Source organism: Dreissena polymorpha, chromosome 2 (assembly GCF_020536995.1).
Source record: "Dreissena polymorpha isolate Duluth1 chromosome 2, UMN_Dpol_1.0, whole genome shotgun sequence".
Classification (NCBI taxonomy): Eukaryota; Metazoa; Mollusca; class Bivalvia; order Myida; family Dreissenidae; genus Dreissena; species Dreissena polymorpha.
The window spans coordinates 42699473-42723078 of NC_068356.1; the positions used below are offsets into that span (position 1 = coordinate 42699473).

At 35.2% G+C, this 23606-nt stretch overlaps 2 protein-coding genes across 2 annotated transcripts in view; both read left to right on the forward strand.

Annotated features, from left to right (window-relative positions):
- Positions 1 to 17367, forward strand: part of LOC127866801 (protein phosphatase 3 catalytic subunit alpha-like) — a 273905-nt gene extending 256538 nt beyond the window's left edge. The window contains exon 14 of the transcript XR_008043110.1: positions 17358 to 17367. The gene's annotated coding sequence lies outside the window, so the exon portion shown is untranslated. The remainder of the gene's footprint in view (positions 1 to 17357) is intronic.
- On the forward strand, positions 13933 to 23255 carry LOC127866799 (uncharacterized). Its single transcript, XM_052407618.1, has 2 exons — positions 13933 to 14064; positions 19138 to 23255. The coding sequence occupies exon 2, from the start codon at positions 19471 to 19473 to the stop codon at positions 21016 to 21018; it is 1548 nt and encodes a 515-aa protein (XP_052263578.1). The 5' UTR covers positions 13933 to 14064; positions 19138 to 19470; the 3' UTR covers positions 21019 to 23255.
- Positions 23256 to 23606: the final 351 nt, after the last annotated feature.

Genomic DNA, 23606 nt, shown 5'->3' on the forward strand with positions numbered 1-23606 from the left:
AAAAAAAATTCGGTAGTTGTTGATATTACGCTTGAACAATTTGTTGTGATAGAGAAATAAAATAAAACGATTGGTCACCAGTTCTGTTATTAGTTTTTCGCTTGTGAACAACTAAGGTTAGTAGTACGCGTCGCAAGTCGGTCTGCTCTTAACTATGGCGTACCATTTGGGTCAAAAGTCAACAACACATACTGGGTTAAACGAGAAATGTACTTCGACGTACAATATGTTATACAAAAGTTGTACTTCGAAGTAGAAATATGAAATACACTTCGAAGTATATATTTGTACGTCGAAGTACAATTTGTACTTCAACGTACATGTTAGTACTTCGACGTTCACCTTTTCTGAATAGCAAATCAAAACACTCGTCTCTTGAGCCGCTTTTCCTTCAGATTTATTCATAATACATGTTTAAAAATCTCTTTTTTAATTGAGGACACACTGAATAAAAATATCAAAATTGAAACAAAAAAGAGTTTTCAAGTATAAAATGAATTGAAATAGATTACATACAAATTTGAAGAAGATTCAATGTTATCAATTTAGAAATTAAAAGTATCAAGCATATTGTGAACATTTATTGACCATGCGGAGCGGAGTATCACGGTCCAGTGCATTACTGTGTAGGAAATTCTCAAATGTAACCAAACAGTTACCAAACGATTACGGGAATAAAAATGTGTAATAACCTGCCTGGTTTGGTCGTATTTTGTGATAACCATTATTTGCATAGGTCAGAGGTAAATTCTGCCACGCCCTGTCAATAAATACGCACAATATCTATGAGCTAGCGGTCGATAGTCGCATAATTTGGTATAAATAATAATAATAATAATGTTCAATAAATACGCACAATACCTTTGAGTTAGCGGTATTTAGTCGCATAATTTGGTATAAATAATAATAATAATAATAATAATAATAATAATAATAATAATGTTCATTGTCAAATATCTCTAAAAGCAACAGATGTAAGGCGTCTTCTGATTGGCTAACACTCAAGGGTCGGTAAAAACTGTACCTCGAAGTACAATTTTGTACGTCGACGTACAAAACAAATGTACCTCGCCGTACATATTGTACGTCGAAGTACAATAATCTTTTAACCTAGTAGTTCTTGTTGACTTTCGACCCAAATGGTACGTCATACTTAACTACGCTAAGAACAATAACCATCGCATCTGAGGCAATTAATAGATGCTTATAAACAAGTATAGCGGGATGTTGTATAACCTCGTTCATAGTGCATGCTAATATTGCTGTTTCTGGGAAACATTCTTTTGTTCTCAACAGATAGCGGCGATCTTTTGTATTCACGCGTGGTAACAACGCAATAGTAGAAGGTTAAGTTTGTTTACATTCACAGTTCCAAATAAATAAAACGTTTAACATGAGTTCACCAATTACTACAGGTATATTATAGACAACAACAAAAATGCTTTATAATCGCTAAAATCGAATATAAAAAACAACTAGATACAACAATAAATATCTTTTTAAAAGGCAGTTGTCGTAAATGCTGACTTTGAAAAGTTTGCAATTTACGTTTCAAAATAATTAAATAAAAAACAAAAGTTTAACTATTGTGTTTGTTAACTTGTTAGTCACATATTCAACGCATGAAATGTGTGTTATCAACTTATCAGTGTCAAACCAAACAATAGTGTAAGTAGATAAAAATTATACTACGGGAGTACCACGTATTAGTGTAAGTAGATCAAAATTATACTACGTGAGTGCACATCATATGTTTGCTCAAATGCCTTATTATGGGTGTATTTCTTAACCATCGACAAATATCGTATGTTAATATTTGATTTACACGCATATGTCTTTCGATACAATTAAATCACACTTTTATAGCCGCGTCATGTGAAAATGGGTCTTATGCGTTTCGGCCAGCGTATCTTAAACCCAACATTAGCATATGCGCAGTCGGGTCAGAGTCGATGCTGTACGCTATAAAATAACTCAATGTGTTATGGTCTCATAATGTATCTCCTGACCAGACTGAGAGATGTGCAGGCTGAGTGGACTGTATATACGACGGGCGCATATGGAATAAGACAAATTTTCGCATGAGGATGGTCATTAAAAATCTCATTGCCAATTGTAAATGGCACATTGTAGCACAATGCTTTTCGATACAAAATTACATTCAAAAAAGCAAACTTGTAAATAAGGGCAGCCTATCCAGGCGTTCAGGAACGATTTCCAGACGTGCTTACCGAGTTCGGCAAACATTATGGTTGGGTAATTAAACGATTTTCCTCTTATATCGTGACACTATACTATTTCGGTAATGTTTGTTTTCTCATATTGAAAGCAAAACTGTATTTATCGATAGTCAATTATGCATTCCCCGGACGTTTTAGTGAACGAGTACTGACCCTGAAATTCTGCGAGATGGATTTTTACGCGTTATTGTAACTGGACCACAATTTGTGTCGTTTGAACATACAGAGAGCAACCCGGAAACCCGATTTGATGTGAAAAGTCTGACGTGCTTGGAAAAGTGACAGGAGTGCTTTATATATATGTTAAGGTCATAGTTGTTGACACCGTGTGAACTGCTAGGGTAAACAGTAATGCATAAACCACAAAGTTCGGGTCAACAGGGCTGTCCTTATGATGACATAATTGTTGAGTAAAAAGTATTGTTCGCATATTTATTTTTTGTTTATTTTCATCAATTATTGCTCTATATGGTCTATTTAATCAACCTCAGGAAAATAAGACACACACACTTATGCACTTGTCACTATATAATATTTTTATTCATACTGTAGTTGTTTAAATTTTCACACAATACTATATTTTTCATATATAGCATTAAACAACTATTTTCTATTGTTTCTATTGTTTCTATAAAAAATATGTCAAACATCTATTCATGAAACCAATTTGCTGCAGTATAAACAAGAGCATGGAAAAATTAATGCTCTTTCAACAGAGTGATATTAATGTAAACAGGCAAAACAATGTTTTCATAAACTTCATGGTTAAATGCTATCCAACAACAGTCCCTGCAGAACATTCTCTCCTACCTTGATAAACTTTAGTTTATCAAAATGCCAAGTATACCCGATGTATGGTAACTGCTTATGCTAACTGTACTCAGTCAAATTTCAAAAGTATGCCATATACTATAATCTATCAAATGTCGTAAGTATAAGACTTATACATGTATTATATCAAATGTCAACATTATGACATATCTTCTGTACTTTTTGCTTATCTAGATTCAGTGAAAGCATTACTATAATGATACTAATTATGATTTACTGTAATATCATACTACAATACAGACGAGACACTTTCATCTCCAAATTATCAATCACACAATCATTCCTTTAAAGTCTATGGTATTAAATAACTTGTTTGCTTAAACATAGAACATGTTTCCAAACCTCTTAACTACACACAATCAAATTATTTTTATAAACAAAACTATAACATTTCACATGCATATATCTGATAAAAGTTTGTAATAAAAACAACACATACGATTCATTCTGTATCATCAAAATGTCATACAATGTATAGTAAACTAAATGTAATTACAAGTCATAAAGCAATATTTCAAGCTCTTCAGTTTCGTACAATGTTCACTATGTTTCTCTTCCGATAAATATGGATACACATGAATTATTATGCGCTCTGAGTCAAAGTGCAAACATGCATATAAAAACATTTTACACATAACAGTTTTAACTGTGGTTGCTTTCTGGATAATTATGCCACTTAACACAACAACCAATATACAACTAGCTTTTTTACACTTGCACTTGGTCTTGAAGCTGAGTTCTTGCTCTAATCTTCATCATCTGGCTTAATTAAACAGAGTCTCGTAACTGATCTCTTCAAAACTGATTGTCCAATACGAACACTGACTGTGCAAACATGACCATCAGCTCCTGAGAAAATCTCCACTATTCTTACCAAGCGGCCATCGACATCTAGGCTGCTCAGGATAGACAACAAAAACATCGTCTCTAATAAGAAAGTCTCTGTGTTGTTGAAACCACTTCTTTATGCCAGCAAGTTTTGGCAGAAACTCTCACAGCCAACGTTTCCAGAAGTGTTTCACGAGTTCTTGTATATGTCTCCAGCGTTTAATTGGGCTATAATCTGTGTCGTCAACTGAGTCTGGAGCAAACTGGCTTCCAACTTTTCCAAACAGGAAATAGTTTGGAGTAAGCGTTGTACAATCATTAACATTCGCAGTCTGGTACGTTAGTGGACGAGAATTAATCAAACTTTCAGCTCCAGTACAAGCTGTGATGATCATCAGATATATCAGCTGATATATCAGCTGAGGTCAAGATTGCTGATATTGCTCGTTTTAATGATTCAATCATTATTTCATGTACGCCACCCCAGTGTGGCGCCACAGGAGGATTGAAAAACCACTGTATTCCTCGGTTAGCAGCACTTTCTTTGATTTTGTCTTTGTCTACATTCTGCACTAGTTCTCTTTGTTCCTTATCTGCCCCGACAAAGTAAGTGCCATTGTCAGAATACACTGAAACTGGTAAACCTATCCTATTCACCATTCTGTAGAATGCATTCAAGAATGTGTTTGTGTCGAGACCAAAGGCTATTTCTAGGTGCACTGCGCATGTTATTAAGCATGTAAATAGACAGAAGTATCTCTTTGCTCGTCTTGTTCCTCTTCCCTGGATTGTCATGTAAGGACCACCAATGTCTAGTGCGACATTACTAAATGCACGCATGGTCACTCTTGTTCTCACTTTTAGTAGAGGTGCGATGATTTGATCCTTTGGATGGTCTTTCCTTCGTTTACATTCAGAACACTTGTTTGCCCAGTCTTATTTGTTCTCTAGCAGCTAATATCCAGTATTTCACTGACATATCAGAGAGTAATTGGTTTGTTCCACTATGATTGTTCTTTTCATGGGCATCTTTTACAATTAACTCTGTAACTGGACTCTTTCTAGGTAGTTACACAGGATATTTTGGTGTCATATGGAAAACATTCAGACTGTCACTTCTTATCATCCCTTCGGTGTCTAATCTTGGATTCAGTTTGATCAGTTTGCTGGAAATTCCTACTTTCTGATTCTTACTCAATTTGTCATACTCTTCTGCAAAATATATTCTCTTTGTCGCTTTGATCATTTCAGTCTTGCTTTCTTCAAGTTGAACTACATTCAATGGCCCGTGGACTCGATCTTCTTTCTTCATTTTGCAATTTTCATTAAATCTAATGACCCATGTTCGAATTCTAACAAATTGTGTCCAATTTGAATACCTTTCAAAGCTAAGTCACTCTTCTTGTGACACATAAAATGTACGCAAATTTGTTTGTGCTGTTTTTCGCATTTCAAGTTTTCCATCATTACCCACATCAATTTTGCTCTTTGTCCATTCGTTTTCACTTTCTTTTAGGAAGCTGGGGCCTTCCCACCAATTGTTCGCAACAGCAAGACTGTAAACAGGTAAACCTCTTGACACATAGTCTGCTGGGGTTTCGTTTGTTTGACTTGGATTTGTTACTCGTGAATTTCACCAATTCTTATTGCAACAAATGTTTTGAATTGTCTGCTGTTATTTCGTATCCAATATATGATATTCATGCTGTCCGACCATAATGCATATTGTTTGATTTCTATTTCAAGAGTTTTGCAAACCATTGATGTCAGTTTTAAACCAAGTGTTGCTGCGAGTAGTTCAAGTCTTGGGATACTAGTGGATTCTGTGGGAGCAACACGACTTTTTGCAGCTACAAAGAGTACAGTCACATCGTCATTTTCATACTCACATCTTAAATATGTAACTGCTCCATATGCAATTGATGATGCATCTACAAATGTATGAGTTTACATTGACTTCAACCGTGTTTCATTATTTTCATTTTTGACAACATGAAATCTTATCATCTAAATGTTTAGATCTTCGAACCACCTTTCAAAAGTCAATTTCTCTGCTTCTCTAACGTTTTCATCCCAGTCAACCCCACTTAACCAGATGTCTTGCATGATTTGTTTCCCTCAAACTACATATGGCGCTAAAAAACCCAAAGGATCAAATATCCTGCAAACAGTCTTCAAGACATTTCTTTTTGTGATTTCATCTGGCATGGTCATTTCATCAACGACTTTGAATATAAATTCATCATGTTTTGCTTGCCAGGATATTCCAAGAGCTTGAGTTGTTGGCAGATTTCTTGATCCTAAATCTATTTTTGCTGCTCTATCTTCTTCTGGTATTGTTTCTAACACTTCTAGTGAATATGAATTCCACTTTCTGGCATGCATATCAGCTTTCTGCCACAGCTCTCTCAATTGTCTACATAGTTATTTTCCCTTTGTCACGTTTTTTTGTGTAGAATCCATGTTATCGTCCATGCAAGTAGACTTCAGAATTGTCTCAGCCACCATCGGATATATGTCAGCATGCAACACAGCATTATGTTGAGATACATACTGGGCTAGATATGGTGATGAGTTTACTCCGAACCCTAAACGTGTGAATTCAAATGTTTCGATGGGGCTTTGTGGTGATTCTCTCCATAGGAATCTTTGATATTTTTGATCCTCACTTGCTAGGCCAACTTTCAAATACATCTCCGCTATGTCACAAACAACTGCGATCTGATTTCTTCTGAACCTTAGCAACACACCAGACAGTTCTCTTTGCAATTTGGGACCTGCACTAAGGTACTAATTCAAACTTGTGCCTTTATATTTGGATGATGCATCAAATACGATGCGAACTTTTGTTGTTTCTTTTTCTGGTCTCACTACTGCAAAATGTGGCAAATAGCATCATTTTTCATTGTCTTTCCTTTCAACCTTTGTTATAAAGCCTTTGTCTTCATATTTCCTTTTGATGTCACTATACTCCCGCTTCAATTCATGAGATTTCTTCAATTTTATTTCAGTGCTATATAGCATGTTTAAGGCGCTACTATAGTTGTTAGGTAATGTCTCTTTATCTGATTTCCATGGCAATGGAACTATGTAACTATTGTCTTTGTGTTCAATACTGTTTTTTTTATATGAACCTGCACTTTATTGTCTTAAAGTGACATTTGGTTACACTCCGTTTCACTTTCAACTTCCCAAAACTGTTTCAATAAAATCTCCAAGCTTTAAGGCATGAAACACAAACATGCTAATGCTATCATACTTCTTCTCTCTATTTATTGGCCCAACACATGTCCATCCAAGTTGTGTCAATTTCGCCACGGGTTCACCATCACCACCTACTATCTCTCCAAGTTATCTTTGAAGGTGCGCATAGTCAAGACATATCAGTAAATATATCTTCTTCTTTCTACCAGTACTGGCTGGGGAAATGTCTTTAAGATGTGGCCACTTCTCTTTCATTATTTGCCATTTCACTGTTTGACGTTTCCCAGTTACATTTCTTGTTGTTTGTGCTTTCATTGAAAGTTCAATTTCTGTATTGAAGCCTTGGAGTTTGAACATATGTATTTCGATTTCTGATTTTCCATTCATCGCACTAACGTCTATGGTTTTTCGTTTACATTGGAGTTGTAATTCACATGCAACATCTTCGTTTATATAAGGCGTTGTTCTCCCGTCATTTAACAATGCATTGATGACCAATTCACGATTGCCTGCTGATATTACTACCGGAATGGTTCTCAGAGCAATACTTGATCTTTTATGAGCAATATATATCTTCGAGACATCTTCTTGTGGTACTGGATGAAATGCTTAAGCATTAACATTCAAAACATCTTATGTAATAGTCTGTTGTGTGTCTTTGTGCAACTATTTATTCCACACTGTCCCTTTAATCTACATTATTTCCCCATATGATTACCTTTAAGGCATCTGAAGGCAAAGTCCAGCATATTTTGCTTGTTTCTATCGTTCTTCTACGTTTATAGCCTTGAATTCATGCATTCCCATGCATTGTGATTTTCTCTGCAAATTTGACATTTAACAGATTGTGTCTGTTTTTAGGAAGAAGGTCTTTTGGGGTTCCATTCGCGGGTTTTCTTGATGTTTCAAACCATAAATAGTCTCATTTGCATGGACTGCATATTTTGTCTCTTCATTCACAAATGTTTTCAATGTTTCAACAGAGTCTGGTAACGATTTGTCAAGGAGTGTTCTCATATAGCGCGTTCACATGGTTTGGGGCAGTTTCTCTACCAAACGGTGGTTAAACGATCCTTCTTCAATATCATGAAGATGGTTTACTTCCTTTAAGTAAATAAATGCAATGTCGAGTAAATCAGCAAATTTTTAAAGTTCTCTATGCGTTTCATTCTTAAGTGGCTGGAATTTTTCTAACTCATCAAAGAATTGGTTTACTACTCTTTTGGTACCACCATATGTCCTGTCAAGCATTTCCTTTGCAGCATTATATGCCTCTTTCGAATGTCCCAGATTTTCAATAGAATGTAGCGCTTCGCCACGTTGGTACTGACGTAATAGCAGAAGTTTGTACTGTGGGGTTCTTGATGATTCGTCAATACATGCTTGAAAAGCTGCCTTCCATGCAGGGTACTTTGTCTTGTCACCAGTGAACACGGGGATCTTTACTCTTTGAAGTTGTTTCCACATATCTTTGCCTAATTTGGAATTCGATTTAATGCCGTCTTCATGGTTTAATTCATGATCTTTGTCAGACTTGGAGCTTACTGTGTGGTCAGAGTTGGAGCTTACTGTGTGGTCAGACTTGGAGCCTACTGTGTAAACTCACGAGTTTATCATACTGTTTTTCAAAAATCTCAATTTCATTCAAAGTACTTGCCAATTCTGTTGAATCTTTCACCACTAAGGCTAGGTCTTTAACACTTTGTACTGCTATGCCCATAGCCTCCTCAACCTTGTCAAAAGACTCTTTCGCAAGATTTTTGTTTGGCGTATGATCGCTTAAAATGTCATTTTATTACGCGCCCGGGTGAATGCTGCTTTACATCTAGATTTCTTAACTTTTAACTCTACCAAATTCTCATGAGGGGCCTCATGAAGGGTGTCTTCACCTTCTTTGTAATTCATTGTGAGATGTAGAAATAGGCAAACCACGCTCTGCTACCAAAAATTGTTCTATATGGTATATTTAATCCACCTCAGGAAAATAAGACACACACACACACTAATGTACTTTTCACTAAATACTATTTTTATTCACACTGTATAGTTATTTAACTATTTCACACAATACTATACTTTTCATATACAGCATTAAACAACTATTTTCTAATGTTTCTATAAAAAATATGTCCATGTATATCCTTTCTCTATAAAACCAAAAAACTAAACTAAACTGCTAGTCTATCAAAGCTTATTCTAACAGCTTTTTAAATGTCAAACATCTATTCATAAAATCAATTTGCTGCAGTATGAACAAGAGCATGGTAAAATTAATGCTCTTTCAACAGAGTGATATTAATGTAAACAACAGGCAACATGTTTTTATGAACGTCATGGTTAAATGATATCCAACAATTTCCCTGAAGAACAATTATCTTATTGTATATTTTAAATTTGTATATGGTGTCAAAAATCAAAAGTTTTGTACAGGGAATTTTCATCATGAAAATATATTCTTAGTGAGATAGGTATTCGATATTCCAACAATATTAATTTCATATGATGGTGATTGCAAATTGTCTTTATATTCAGTTCTCATTACTATTTTCAGCATACTTTCTATGCTTTCAAAACGTCCAAAAATGACCATGGTGTTGTTATTTTGTCTAAGATATCTCTATAAAATAAATAGGATTATAAAAAGTGTACACAAATCTCGATCCGTGCGTTATGACACACTCTTTATAAATTTGAATGACGTGTGTTCATTTCAAACTTGCGATTAATTTTGAAAAATGAGTTGCGTCTTAAATTATGCAATAGCGAACAATTTAAGTGCCTTTAGCGCTTTGATTATACTATGTAACCTGATTTCTCCAACACGTGTTGGTATCCCAAGATTTGATGTCAGCAGCTTTATAAATAATCAGCCACTCCTTACCCAACGTTTTTATGTATACAAAAATGGAGAACTGAAACATGTGTTATGAAATAACCTCAACAACTGCACCGCGAACTTTATCTGTGCGCCAAAACGATAGTTACCACAGCAACTTGTCAGATCTGAGTGTTAATCACTTGCATAAAAACACTATCCTCAACTTTTGTGGTTTTGGTTGCGGAAGAGTTAATTGTGCACATCAATTTAAAATGTATTAGCTTCTAACAATAAACATGTCTTGATACTGAAAGGATGATTTGAAGAAATTCATCAAAAATAAGATTTTTGAAATTAAAACAACGTTCGTAGTTTCAATATTCGTGATGATGAGTATTATTCAAACATGTCTTTCAAGTAGCTTTTAATACACAGACATGTTCTGTTAATTTGGCACCAACTTTGTCTGCCATTAGTAGAAAGTCAAATTGTTTTGATGATTTTAATCCACGATGTATTATAATTGGGTAGTGATATGTAAAGGCAATTTTATCAAACTTTTAAAGATGACTTGAGTTAATGATTGGCTTTTATCATTTGGCCTGGTACATACATAGGTGCGCCAAAAAGATGGTTATCACGGCAACTTGTTAGATCTAAGAGTAAATCGCTTGTAAAACAATGTCATCGCCTTTTATGATTTTGGGTGCGGTATGGGGGCTGAAAATAAGAGTTGTTAAATTATATGCGCAAACATTAATACCTTGAGTTTGGGGTTTCAGCAGGTCAGGTTTGAAAAAACTTAGCTTTGCCTTGTGATTTGAGCTCGTTTTGTACGTAAAAATAAATAGCTGGATTTTTATGTAATTAAAAATCAATATTAAGGGCCCGATAAAAGAAAAGTATATGTGCTATCTTAATATATACATTGTTGGCGTTCTGGTTCTGGTCTAGTGTTGGTAACATAATTCGGAAAAATGTTTGTGATTTATTTTCGTACACATACCGGTAGTTCATGCAATTCCTTACTGAGGTTAACTTGAGCTCATTCCTTTAAACAGGGGATCTTAATATGCTCAGGATATCTGCTATCTGCATGTATTTATGATCATCCACACTATCATGGATAACTATTGTGGTTTGCTTATTATTATTATTTTTAATTCATATCAATGAAGCCCTCTAAGCGCCATCCGCAAGTGTTAAGGGGGCGTTTCGATTCGCTTGTATTTCAGTCATCATTTTGAAAAACTTACGCACATTATTGATGGCAAAGTGTATACACAAACGACTCACACATTTGTTATACCATGTAATTTTAATTTTATGCTCATCAACGCAAATTTGTAGCAATGGCCCAAAAAATGGAACAGTATATCCAGTTAAATATAGCTATACGTAATTTTATGAATGAAATGTTTTAATGCTGGTTCTAGTAAAACGGTTGATATAATTCTCTATGGAATGACAATTTCACACCACTAACGTTAGAGGTATGGACTACCTTATGCTTATTAACGCACTGTTTATCTACAATATATTAATCGTTTAGTGATGCAAAATGATTACAACTCTGGATGTGTGGGCCATCTAGGCTGTCTGGTTTGGAGCTACTTTCCCTCACGTTGCTCTGGAGGAACACTCTCCTTTAAAGGGCTGACCGTCATGAATAATCGTCCGTACGTAGCGCAGTGGGCTTGGAACTCCAGTCTTAAGATGTCGCTTCGAGGTGACTGCTTTGTAGAAGTAACGTTGCCCACCATTGCATGTCCCTTGACATATGATAACATCCCCTTGAAGGATACTCTGGTTATTCCAGTATTCCTCAGATCTGGATATCCAAGTTTGAGCGACCATTTTGCAGCTCAAACATTAAAGGTTCTAAATTGTTAGGCATTTAAAAATGTTTCGAATCACCAAAGACATGCATGAGTGTAACATAAATGGTTTTAGCAAAGATTTGTTCACTCTGTGAGAATGAGCTAGTCTCGATTAGATCGGTGTCGGTCGAAGGTCAATTTCACTGTAACTATAAACAGAAAAAAGCACCGTTAAGCTCAATTACTTGAGTGTGTAAGGTGACACTGTGCTTATATTGTTTGTATGAAGCTTCCATTCGTAGCTAGTTAACCTATCTTGGACCAGCCGAGCAAAGGTCATGTCACTGTTGTTAAAATATGAATATGTAACCACTCAATATCTTGAGTTTTTACGTGAATATCGTTTTGAAATTGTTTCTGTTGGTATATTACAATTATTACACTCAGAGCTAGCCTGATAGTTCATTTGGATTAAAAGTTAATATCAAGGTTTCTTAAGATAGAAAAAGCTGATATCTGTACAATTACTTTAAAGCTCGGATGGTGGTATTTCGCTGAAAGTGTGTGCGTTGGTAGCTTACAAGCAAACCTAGCTTATCCTTGTACACTTATTTAGATTAAACCAAAACCTTAAACTTTGAAAACCAACTTATGCGAAGTTACCATGTTTTATTTGTTAATTTGATAAAGTGGGTATACGTTTTATCATATTGAACAAGATATGCGATTTGTTTACATATTGATACTTTTGTACTGTTTTTATGAATTTTTCACAATGCCGAGTCTTAGACGTCATGAACAATACTTTTCTGATTGGGTTTGGTTGACAATATAAGGCTAACTTAAGGAATACACATTTAACAAAATCATAGCATACCATTCCTCATACTATAATAAAATGTAACTGGCTAATGCAATACTCTTTCAATGCAAGGTTTACATACACATTGCTCATAATTGATTAAGGATTATCATTTACTAAGTGCGGATACCTATGGATTGTTATCCCGGTCGCACCTGAAAAAGATATAAATCTATCAATAATTGAAGACAATCCCCAAAGCGTTAACTACCCTAATATCGAAAATCAATTATTGAACTTCCTAATTATGCAGTAATTTAATGTCGATGTATCTTAGACAACCAATGGTCCGTCATATTATCATAAGAGTGGATTTAATAAATGATCAATAAGCTCGATATATTTTAAGATACAAAATGTGAAGTGTGCTTTGTTGTACAATACCAACATATAGTTTTAATTATATAATCAACCTCGGGTGACACGCTTTTAGTTATTTGTTACGAAAATAAAAATAGGAAACACACAGCGGAATTCTTACGCCAGATGTTTGGAAAAAACATTAATAAATGGATAAAAACATCATTTATCCAATAGAAACGTATTTACAGTACAAATGTCCTTATTGCTTATTTAGAAGAATAGACTAGAAGCATCGGCAATTTTGATATCATTTATATCACTGATTATTTTGTCTCAACACAAACCAACCTCAAAGCCGCATATCTGTTTTAATTAATATATTTATAGATAATAATAATCTGTATTCATCTACCCCACATGTATTTATCTTTTGAAGGATGACTAAGTTAAGCTTTTATTAATTTATTTTTTGTATCGTTTAATAACATTCAAATGTTCAATCGTGTACAAATAAGATAGTAACCACGGTAACTTGCCAGACCAAAGTGTATGAATATTTCTTAAACAAACTCACTTGTCACACGTTTTGAGCAGCAGGGTATATTAGTTGAATTATGTTGATATGGAACAAGTACCTGGTTATCAGTATACATATTATCTACTTATTAATAGTTCCGGTCAATTAATTATTACATTTGAATACAGTGACATTATAAGCGTGTCAAAAGTCTATGTTAACTTCATTCATAAAACGCCGGAAAAATCGGTGGGGCGCGTAAACCACAGCCGCAGTAAAATAAATGTATGTGTCAATGGGGGGCGTTACAAAATGTGTAATGCCGAAGCGTGTGTATCTATTTAAAAAATCTCCCCGATCTATACATATCTCTAATAATTGGCGATAAAAACGTCGATCATAAAGGCTCCATATTAAAATCGAGTCGTATTCATATAACACACTGAGTGAGTTAAACACTAGATCAATTCGGAAATTCAACGTAGTTAAGGATTGGCGCAATACATTGTGTCAGCCCATGGAGTTAAAAATAGTTACACGTAATGAGGATGTTTATGAATGAAGTGTTAAAGATGCCATCGTCAGGTAGTTGTAGAACCATTGATATGGATTAGCAATTTAACGCCGTGCAGATTTACGAGGTAAGATATGCCGTATCATGTTTATCAAGTTATTACTGTTTTTTGTTGTAAAATATATTCGAAGTTATCAACTGTTTTACACTTTGTGTATTTAAACATGGATACGATTCGGGATGGGAATCCCATATCAACGATAATACAAGTGTAAGCAAAAGCCTGTCGTAAACAAGCAATCGACAACAAACTCTATCCTGATCGTCTACCCGTCCCAATAATAACATCAACAACAACGACGGTAAGCGTCGTTCCGTCCGTGCATGCGTACGTGCGTTTGTGCGTGCTTTCGTCCGTAAGACTTTTGTATGCGCGACTGCTCCTACATTTTGCGTGTGAGTTTCGTTAAACTTTAACAGATATAATCTACAAGTGCTATAGCGCATATTATCGAGCTTGAGTTATTGATAAATTTGGAATTAAGGAAATAATTGAAAATAATAACATGCAACATCTTTGGAGCGCACTTTCTTATACTGGTGTTGTTATTCATCTTTCGCATGAAATGTTCGCCAAACGTTAACAGAAAAAAATCTCTTAACATGTTAAAGCGCACATTGTCACGGTTTCGACACTGAGTTACTTTTCAGGACGTATTGCTCTTTGTTTAAAATTGCACATTAAGTTTCTGTGCGCCAGTCTTCCTAGTAGTTTGCATAAAATTTCCTGAAATCTGACATCTGATGGCATTTCTTAGGTATGGATTCTTTTTATGTTATAATGATTGCAAATACATTTTTTTTTAATCTGGAGGGTATGTCACCCTCTGTGATGCTTGACGACCCTGTTATTAGGTCAAAAGGTCAATGAGTGCATTTTTGCTTTAGAAATTGAGGTAACATTGCCCCAATTATGAAATATAAGATATTAGTACTGATTATACTCCTGAACTGTCTTTTATTTGATACTTGAAGGGTTATCTCATTTTTTAACTGATTTGATTTTCATAAGTAGGTCAAAGGTCATCAAGTGCACTTTTACAACCCGTGTAGAACGTAAATTGCAGTGTATGTTGAAACCAACCAAAGATCCATCTATTATATATTTGTTAGTAACTGTTCAATGAGAGATGGATACTTTGATGATGAAAAGAGTATTTCTCTGTTGTATCTTAAGTGTTCCTAACTTTGTAAATAACGTTACCTAAATTTAAAAAAAAACAATGTTCATTTTAAGACTTTTAATTCTTATTGCGTTTTATAATATAACAACTTTTTATAATAAGAACCAAAATTATTTCTGCATTATCTTATCAATAAAATTATGAGACTTTAAAAACAATGAAAGTATAGTTACAAGTAAACATGTGTGATCTACATTACAGTGTAAATATATATATATTGTTTGATATGCATATTATGCTAAATACTATTTTAAACAAGACTATTGTCAAGCAATATTTCTAGTCTATTTGTTGCCATAGCAACCAGAATTCTTGACGTACGAACAAAATGAAATGGCGTGCATAATCTCCATATTGCCATCTGTCTATGTTTCATTTTTTATGAAAAAATATTAAGAACGTTTAGAGTAATGGCAAGATCCAGAAAAGCGTGATATACTCACAGACTGACGGACACACATATCGCAAACCATACCGGTATCAACGGTAGGGGATATAAAAGATTTCAGCTCAAATAGTATACTCTAATGAAGTTCTTAATACAGTACGTTTTATAATGATATATTTATGCAAGATAAGTTTTTTTTACTTCACCAAATTACTATTAATTGTAATATACATGAATAATGTAAAACAGAAATTATTTTACCAAAACAGTTATCTGCTCAGTAATATATTTCAAAATCTTGAAGTACCATTTATTAAATAAAACAAATGTTCAGCTGACTTCAATGCACTATTATGACCTACTGTATCATCATGCTGAAGATAATGTCGGTCTTGTGTGATAATTTATTTAACAAACGTTACATAAATTCACAGTTTTGTTCCAGAACACGAATTACTATGGCAGTATATGTATGTCCTTATCTTCTATCGTTTACAATAATTATCTTGTGTTTAAACAGCCATTTGCTCCACATGCGCATTCAAACAAGCATGATTGATCAGATCGATAGCACTTACATCGTGCTGTACTACACTTGGTTTGACATCCACATGATACTAACTGGACACATGCTGCAGGTACAATTGGTTTCCTTATCCATACTAGTTTCAATGAATTTTCTTCAAGTTTCCATGCGCCAGTATCAAGAGGATCATCAGGCTGAAAATCCTTATCTGTGGCATTCAGCCATATCTTTGCTTGATATTTTGCCCTTTTAATGTGTTGTTCAAGCGCATTATTTGTAGGGGGTTACAAATCTAAACTGTTCATGGCTTTCACAAATAACCGATACCTACATGCGTCAATATTTGGTGGGTGGTCCTGACAGCAGCCATACAGCACCCACAGAAATTTAGAAACTGCTACAGCATCACCATCTCTACCAAAACCCTCCAATGTATCAGGTTGGACGATATACTTCACCCGCGCGGTTTTCTTACTTATTCCATTTAGAGCAGACGTGGTGTCGCATCTTGTCAATGCGTGAAACCCCATAATGTTCCTTCTGACATTGTCACCTAGTTTTTCAGATACATGTATTGTTTGCACAGGATAACATTTTCTTTGTTTGCCTGTACCAGATATTATATATACCTCGGCGTCAGCTCCAAGGTGGTATATTAACAAGAGCAGAACGTCGGTGTCTCTACAATAGTCTTCTAAACGCCTGTAGCCTCTATCATTAGCGTCCATTGAGTGCAATATAATCCGCGTATCTGCCTCCTCATGATTTACACATAGGTTTGTCGCATCAAAAGGACTCGAGTTTGAATCAACATCACCTGGAAATCCACCTCCTACAACTATTGTTGATCCTGCTGGAAGAATTTCTGATTGTTTTAGCAATTTGTTTGAGAGAAATTCAGCAAAATCTTCTTTATTGTAATCGTGTGTGATATACTGTTCCCATATTTGCGGAAGAGGAACGTTTGGACTTGTTATCAGCTTCCTAATAGGTCGATAACATCCTTTCCTCTTAACTCTCGTTGCTTCTTTGATATATTCACTTCCGAAGTATTAATCAAAAGTCACATCAATTCGGGTAGTGTTTGCGCTGAAATGCCTTAAAACAGATGTTACAAAAACAGTTGCAAATCGTTCAGATGTTTGACAGTCCTAAGGCTTACCGTAACTCTGTATTAGCGCGTGTCCATCAATTGTTGCACATGTTGCATAAGTCGTTGTCGGAACAACTTGATGCGTCACTATATCATTGTCCTTTGTAAGCACTTGGAGCATGTTTGATTTCTGGGTTTCATGCATTTTCCCACTAGCCTTTGCAAATGATAATGGCACATCAGAAAGTTCATGTTCTAGTACAGATGCTGTTTCTACGGCTCTCCCTGAATTAGCTGCGTTGAAAAGTCTCTGCACTAGCTTTTTGTCAGCCTTTAAAATCTTTGTCACTTTCTGCTTTTCTCTGACTGCCGCCTTATAGAGATATGCACATGTTTTTGACTGTTCCTTTTGAATAGGAGCATAAAATTCAACATTCTATCTTTCAGCCTTTTCTCTGCAAATTTATTGAGTAATGTTTTACGTCGACGTTCACAGGTTAATAAATCATATGTGATATCATTAGTTACAATGTCCTTAGATGCTATTGAAAAAAGTCTGTACTCTTCTTCATGAACTCCGAATATATCATATCATATTAACCAAAGAGCTGCATACTTTTCTTGATGCACTCTTCCTCTGAAGAAACTCTTGAACGAGTTCCATATGCTCTAGTCTTGAATATTCCAATATCTTCGTCATCATCATTTTGATTGAACAATTTCATGGTACTTTTGGAAACCTTAGATCTTAGAGAACATATCTCTTGCCTGATCCTGTCTTGTTATTCCAATAATACACCCTGTCGTTTTACACACTCTGTTTATCCACTCAGTAACTTGGTCGACAGGTACTCCGTTGAATGCTTTTTCCTTCAGCCTGACTACAAAATGACCTTCAATAAACTCTTTGAACACTTCAGGGGCTGCATATTCTTATTCTTTTATGTCTGCTAGATATACAGGACCCCAACGGGCATAGTTTGTGTGGCCGTGCACCATTAGCTACGGTAGCATCTTGGAAAAAGGCTTCAATATTCCACAGCCAATCGCCTATTCTTTTGGCTTTAACGAACTTCATAAGGATATCAACCAAATGTAGGTAGGGATTCCAGATAGAAAAGTTCTTCATTTCACTTTTCTCTTTGTCAAATATATCTTGTAATTCACCAGGGATTAGACCAGCAGTTTAAGATATATGCAGTGTAAACAGGGTGAAGAATGTACACTTAAAAACAATGTAATAAGATACTGAAATACACAAATGAGTTTTAGTCATTTTTTAATGCGTTCGTTGTACATCATTATATATATATATATATAATGGATCCTTTTTTTTTTCTTTTTACTACACAAATATGTTTAGAGAGTTAACAAAATTAGCAAGAACTATTCCATTGTTTAAAAAATTATTTTTGAACATAGTATTTTAGTCTCTTGATTTTCAATGCCACTTATCAGGTTTATTTTGGCATAAAAGTGAACTAAATGACCGTTTGACCTATATAAGTGCCTTTAACTTTTCAATTTTGGTAATAAATCAAAATGAGATGTATTTCATCTCCTAAACAACTGAAAACTGCACCCATTGACCTTTGACCTAATTAAAAGAATGTCAAGCACCTTAGAAGATGACATCCCCTCTAGATTTTCAGCAGAGGGTATGTAGATACAAAAAACATAAAAAGAAGCCATGCCAACCAGGTTCACTATAGATTGTGTATGCCGTGCCCGCGATTTTTTTTACCTCATACAGCAATCGTGATAATCGTAATATTCGTGATTATTATTATTATTTTAGGATGATGATGATGATGATGATGATGATGATGATGATGATGATGATGATGATGATGATGATGGTGGTGGTGATGATGATTTTTTTTAATACTATTATTATTATTATTATTATTATTATATTTTAGATGGAATAATTATGGCATTATTTTCAGTGATGGAACATGACTTCTATGGGTTGCAAATACGCCAACGCGGACATGTTTTCATTCGGCGAGGATGACAAACGAGTGTTCCGAATCGAATCAATAATTAAAGAAGAAGGTGCATATGTATTGCGGCATTGCCTTGCCAACCAACTAGGCGATCAGGCGCTGACACTAGTCCTCAGTAAGCCATCAATCAGTGCGAAAATAGGCAGCGCACAGAAAAGAAAATTTATAAACAAAACACAGTACGATTGACTGTATCCGAGTGGAGGCCCAGTTGACGTCAGCACCTTTGATGTAACATTACTGGCGTTTTTGTTGAGGGAATTACACCCAACGATGAACAGCTCAAGTATGGATTGGATTAATCCAAATCCTGGCGATTTTTCCGAAGAAGCGGATGTCACTAGGTTGAGAATGTTTCGAAACAAATTTGTTCACGAAGGGTCTTCCAAACTTTCAGAAAAAGAATTTAGCGCTATGTATGTAGAGTTACGTGATGTTATCAGTCGTTTGGCCCGAAGTAGTGGATGCATAGACTTTTCCGCCATGGTTGATCGTCTTGAACAAAAGAAGGTCGGCTATTTCGAATATTTCGAAAAGAAACCCGCGGTCAACGATCAGGCCACAAGCGTTTCAAGTAGCTTGGAAGAAACCATTGTTGACAAACCAGAGTTTCATGTTAACAATGTCAGTGCTAATGAAGATGGCCTTGAGGGCAAGTGTCGTTACCATAAAGTGGAGGTCATAGACCCAGCCGGTTCTTTGGTGTCCTTTCAAGGCTCAGACTCAACAATTTACGAAACCCCAACTATTGGTGACACTTTATTGACGCCGCACACAAAAGATGTCGGTACAAGCACGTGCAATTTACAACCGAAGCGAAAATTATCAAAAAAGCTTAGTGACGCTATTAGGCCCTTTATCCGCCCACCACTTAAAAATACGGAAAACGATCTCTCGAAAAGCAGCGTTCCTTTACCAATTCGAATCAAAAGAAAAACAAAAGTTCGTCAAAATTTGCCAAATTGGTTATGTCTTACATCGAAGTCTAGATTTCGTGAACATTCCTCTGTCGTGCTGCCCTGCCATTCCGATCGAAGCCCTTTAAGATGTCAAATAACAGGAATGGTCTGTAATGAAAATGGACAACTCATAATCACCGATTGTGTTCATAATTCCATGCAAGTCTTTGATGCTGCCGGCATGTTTCTGGATGAAAACGAATGTCCGCAGCCTTCCGGTGTATGCCTGGTTTTTCCGGATTTGGTTGCTGTTAACCTAAGGATTGGCTCGTGCGTACAACTGTTAAGATATGATCTCTTACAACAAAGGTTTCACTGTGTTGAACGTATACAATTGAAATGCGACCTTAAACATTATGATATGAAATGTGACAATAGCTACATTTACATACTGTGCGAAAATGGATCGCTCCATCGCATTCATAAAATTAGAAAACCCGAATGTGGTTTAATCCGGCCAAGTGGCATAACTGAGAAAGTGAATAGCTTCGACTTGTGTAAACATTTCTTTTATTTGTCCACGAATGATGCCATCTACTGTATAGACGATGTAGGCTCTCGTATCTGGACTTACTCTCCGTCACGTAGCTCTGGAGAAACACGAAAGAGGCGGTCTTTTGAAGGTCTTACCGTCACCAACAATTGCCTGTACGTAGCGAAGTGGGCTAGGAACTCTATTCTTAAAATGTCGCTTCGAGGTGATTTCCTGGCGGAAGTAGAGTTACCCACCGTAGCATGTCCCTTTAAGTTGACTTCCGCCGGACGTAGACTCTTGATATCCCAGTATTCTACCGATCTGAAACGCGAAGCTTGCGGGACCATTGTTCAGCTGAAACATCGAAGGTTCTCAACAAACAGATAAATTGGACCTGTAGAACCTTAAAGGCATACATGGTTGTAACAGATAACTATGTCGAAATATTGATCGACCTATTATTGTAAATACTCAATTGCTCTTTTGTTTTGAATGAGTTTGTCATAATGACCGACTGTGCCTCGTGTTAATTACACTGTTTGAGTGAGTATGCGTTTAATCATATTAAAAAAAATATAAACGCAAGCATGTTGAATCGTTGAACTTGTGTTGTATTTGTATTATACATTTTGACACAGCTCATTATTCATAGTGAAATATATTTAATAAAGAAACTTTCAAAATACACTCCAGAATACAATTTGCCAAAGTATTTTTTAAACCTGTAATAATATAATGCAACGCAATGTGTACGTTTACAAATTTCAAGTTGGGTGAGCGGTTTATAAGATTTGAATTTACAGGTATGGTTATTAACCTGATATCACCCGAAAACTTCTTGGTTTAAAACTATATTGATACACTTGCATATTGTTTAAACGGTTATCAATTGTTATAAGAAAATCCCATAACGACGGCTCTAAAGTATTCAACACCAATAATAGAACTGCGTCCGATTTAGTTCGATTTAATTAATATATATTTATTTTTTGTAACTAATGAGTTTTAGTTCTTTCATTAAATATCTATATAAAGTAAAAGTGTTAACTTCATTGTATATTTGTTTGTAAATAATTTAAAATTCGGTTATTCGATAGTTTCACCGACAACCTCCGTGAGCGGAATTACATTCGTTTTGCTTAATACCAAGCAGAACGAGTAGACATTTCGAAATATTTAATCAGAAAAAAATTGAATTTGTTTGTACCCTTATGCTATAGAAATAAGTTTATTATCATTTCAAAATAAGTATTTCTCTTAGTTTTATTTAATGGTTAATCACTTTTACTCCGTTCAAAGTTGGTGTATTTATTTATGTGGCGTGATTAACTCCGTCTCTATGTAACTATTAAACCGATGCAAGTTTTTACTTAAATATTTGAGAAGGGAATGGCTGCAGGTTTTTGTTCAACTGTTCGAGAGACAGAAAAACATATAATTTAAACTCTAGCTTAACGCACACTGGGTGTTCATATATATAAGTTCGGAAAAGAAGAATTTACATATATGCAGAATAAGGTAAGTGTTACTATACGTGCTTTTGTCTCATGTACCAGTGCTAATGCGCTTATGTCCCTTGTCTTGAATGTGCTCATTTACATCTCTTGTGAGAGTCAGTCCCTTACCCTGTGTGCTTCCAGCCTTGTACTGTGATGCCATACATGTTTTGTTCAGTCAGAATGAGAGATATCAAATAAACAAGATTAATATGGGTCAATATTTAAAACCCAGTGAAAGTGCAAATTGCTGACCATGCTTTCCTTTGCTCTAATGCGGTCGAAAGACATACTTCATTTTGTTTAAGTCAACTTTTACTACTTCTTTTTCTTGTACGAACCTGGTGAGTTTTAAATTATAATTATGTATTTGCGTTTATTTATTTGTCTGCATCGCAAATGAATTTAATTATTTTTAAACTAATTTCGTTTAAATTTGTGAAACTACGAAGATTGCTTATATAACGTATAAAATACGCATCTTATGTATGCTTGGCAGGATAGCTCAGTTGGATAATGCGTTTTTACTTCAGAATTCCGAGGGTCACTGGTTCGAGCCCTGCTGCGGGCTACTTTTTTTCCTTTTTTAAATTTTATTTTTGATTTTTTACTGGAGCTTTAAAAATTTTATGTTTTCATTGATCAATATAAAGCATTTAATGACAAACTTCAAAACATGCCATAATCTGTGAAAAGGCCCCTTTAATATTATTATATTATTACTTATTATATTATATACCGGCTTTTATATGATGTATACAATTGAGTGTAAGCCATTTATTTACTAATATAATTTTCGACGTTTGAAATGTATTGAATGCGACGAAAATTAGTTTCCCTTCAGTAGGAATTTGCCGCTAGAGGCGCTGTAGAAGCCCGAGGATATTCGCGCATGGTTGAACAGTGGTCTGTTTTTGTCATTCAGCCTTGGGAACTCGCACGGTGTACACGTTATTCTTGATAGTAATTTGTTAATATTTCTTATTATGGAAATTATATATGGAATTGAATAATTGATATATGTATTGAACTAAATTTACATTGAATGTCACTGTATGATGACTGAAGAATGATTGTAGTATGTGATGTATGTTTGACGGTTTGATGATGATTGTTATGTTAGGTAAATAATAAATAGACAGCCGGGCCGGTATTCGAGTCCCAGCGGCTAACACCAAAAAAAAAGAGTTTGTGTTTGTTTGCTATCGATGCAAAGGAGGGATGTAAGGGAAGTATATATTAAACCAAACTGAGTTCGGAATTCTCACGGGTGTGATATAATAAACGATAATAATTTAAGACAAATGGTCCTTGGGACGGCCATCTGCATAAGTCCTTTAAATTATTTTGCTTCATTGTAAGCATGGCCGCAAGGGGTGGTAAAGGTTACCTCAGTGAACGAGAAGGTTGCTATAATGATTTTTGTGTCGGAAACAACAGACTGTTCTTCAAATTTAACACAAATTTTGAGTCATTAAG

What these genes read in the sequence shown, in the direction of transcription:
- LOC127866799 (XM_052407618.1), top strand. Translation starts at nt 19,471, where the DNA reads ATGAACAGCTCAAGTATGGATTGGATTAATCCAAATCCTGGCGATTTT.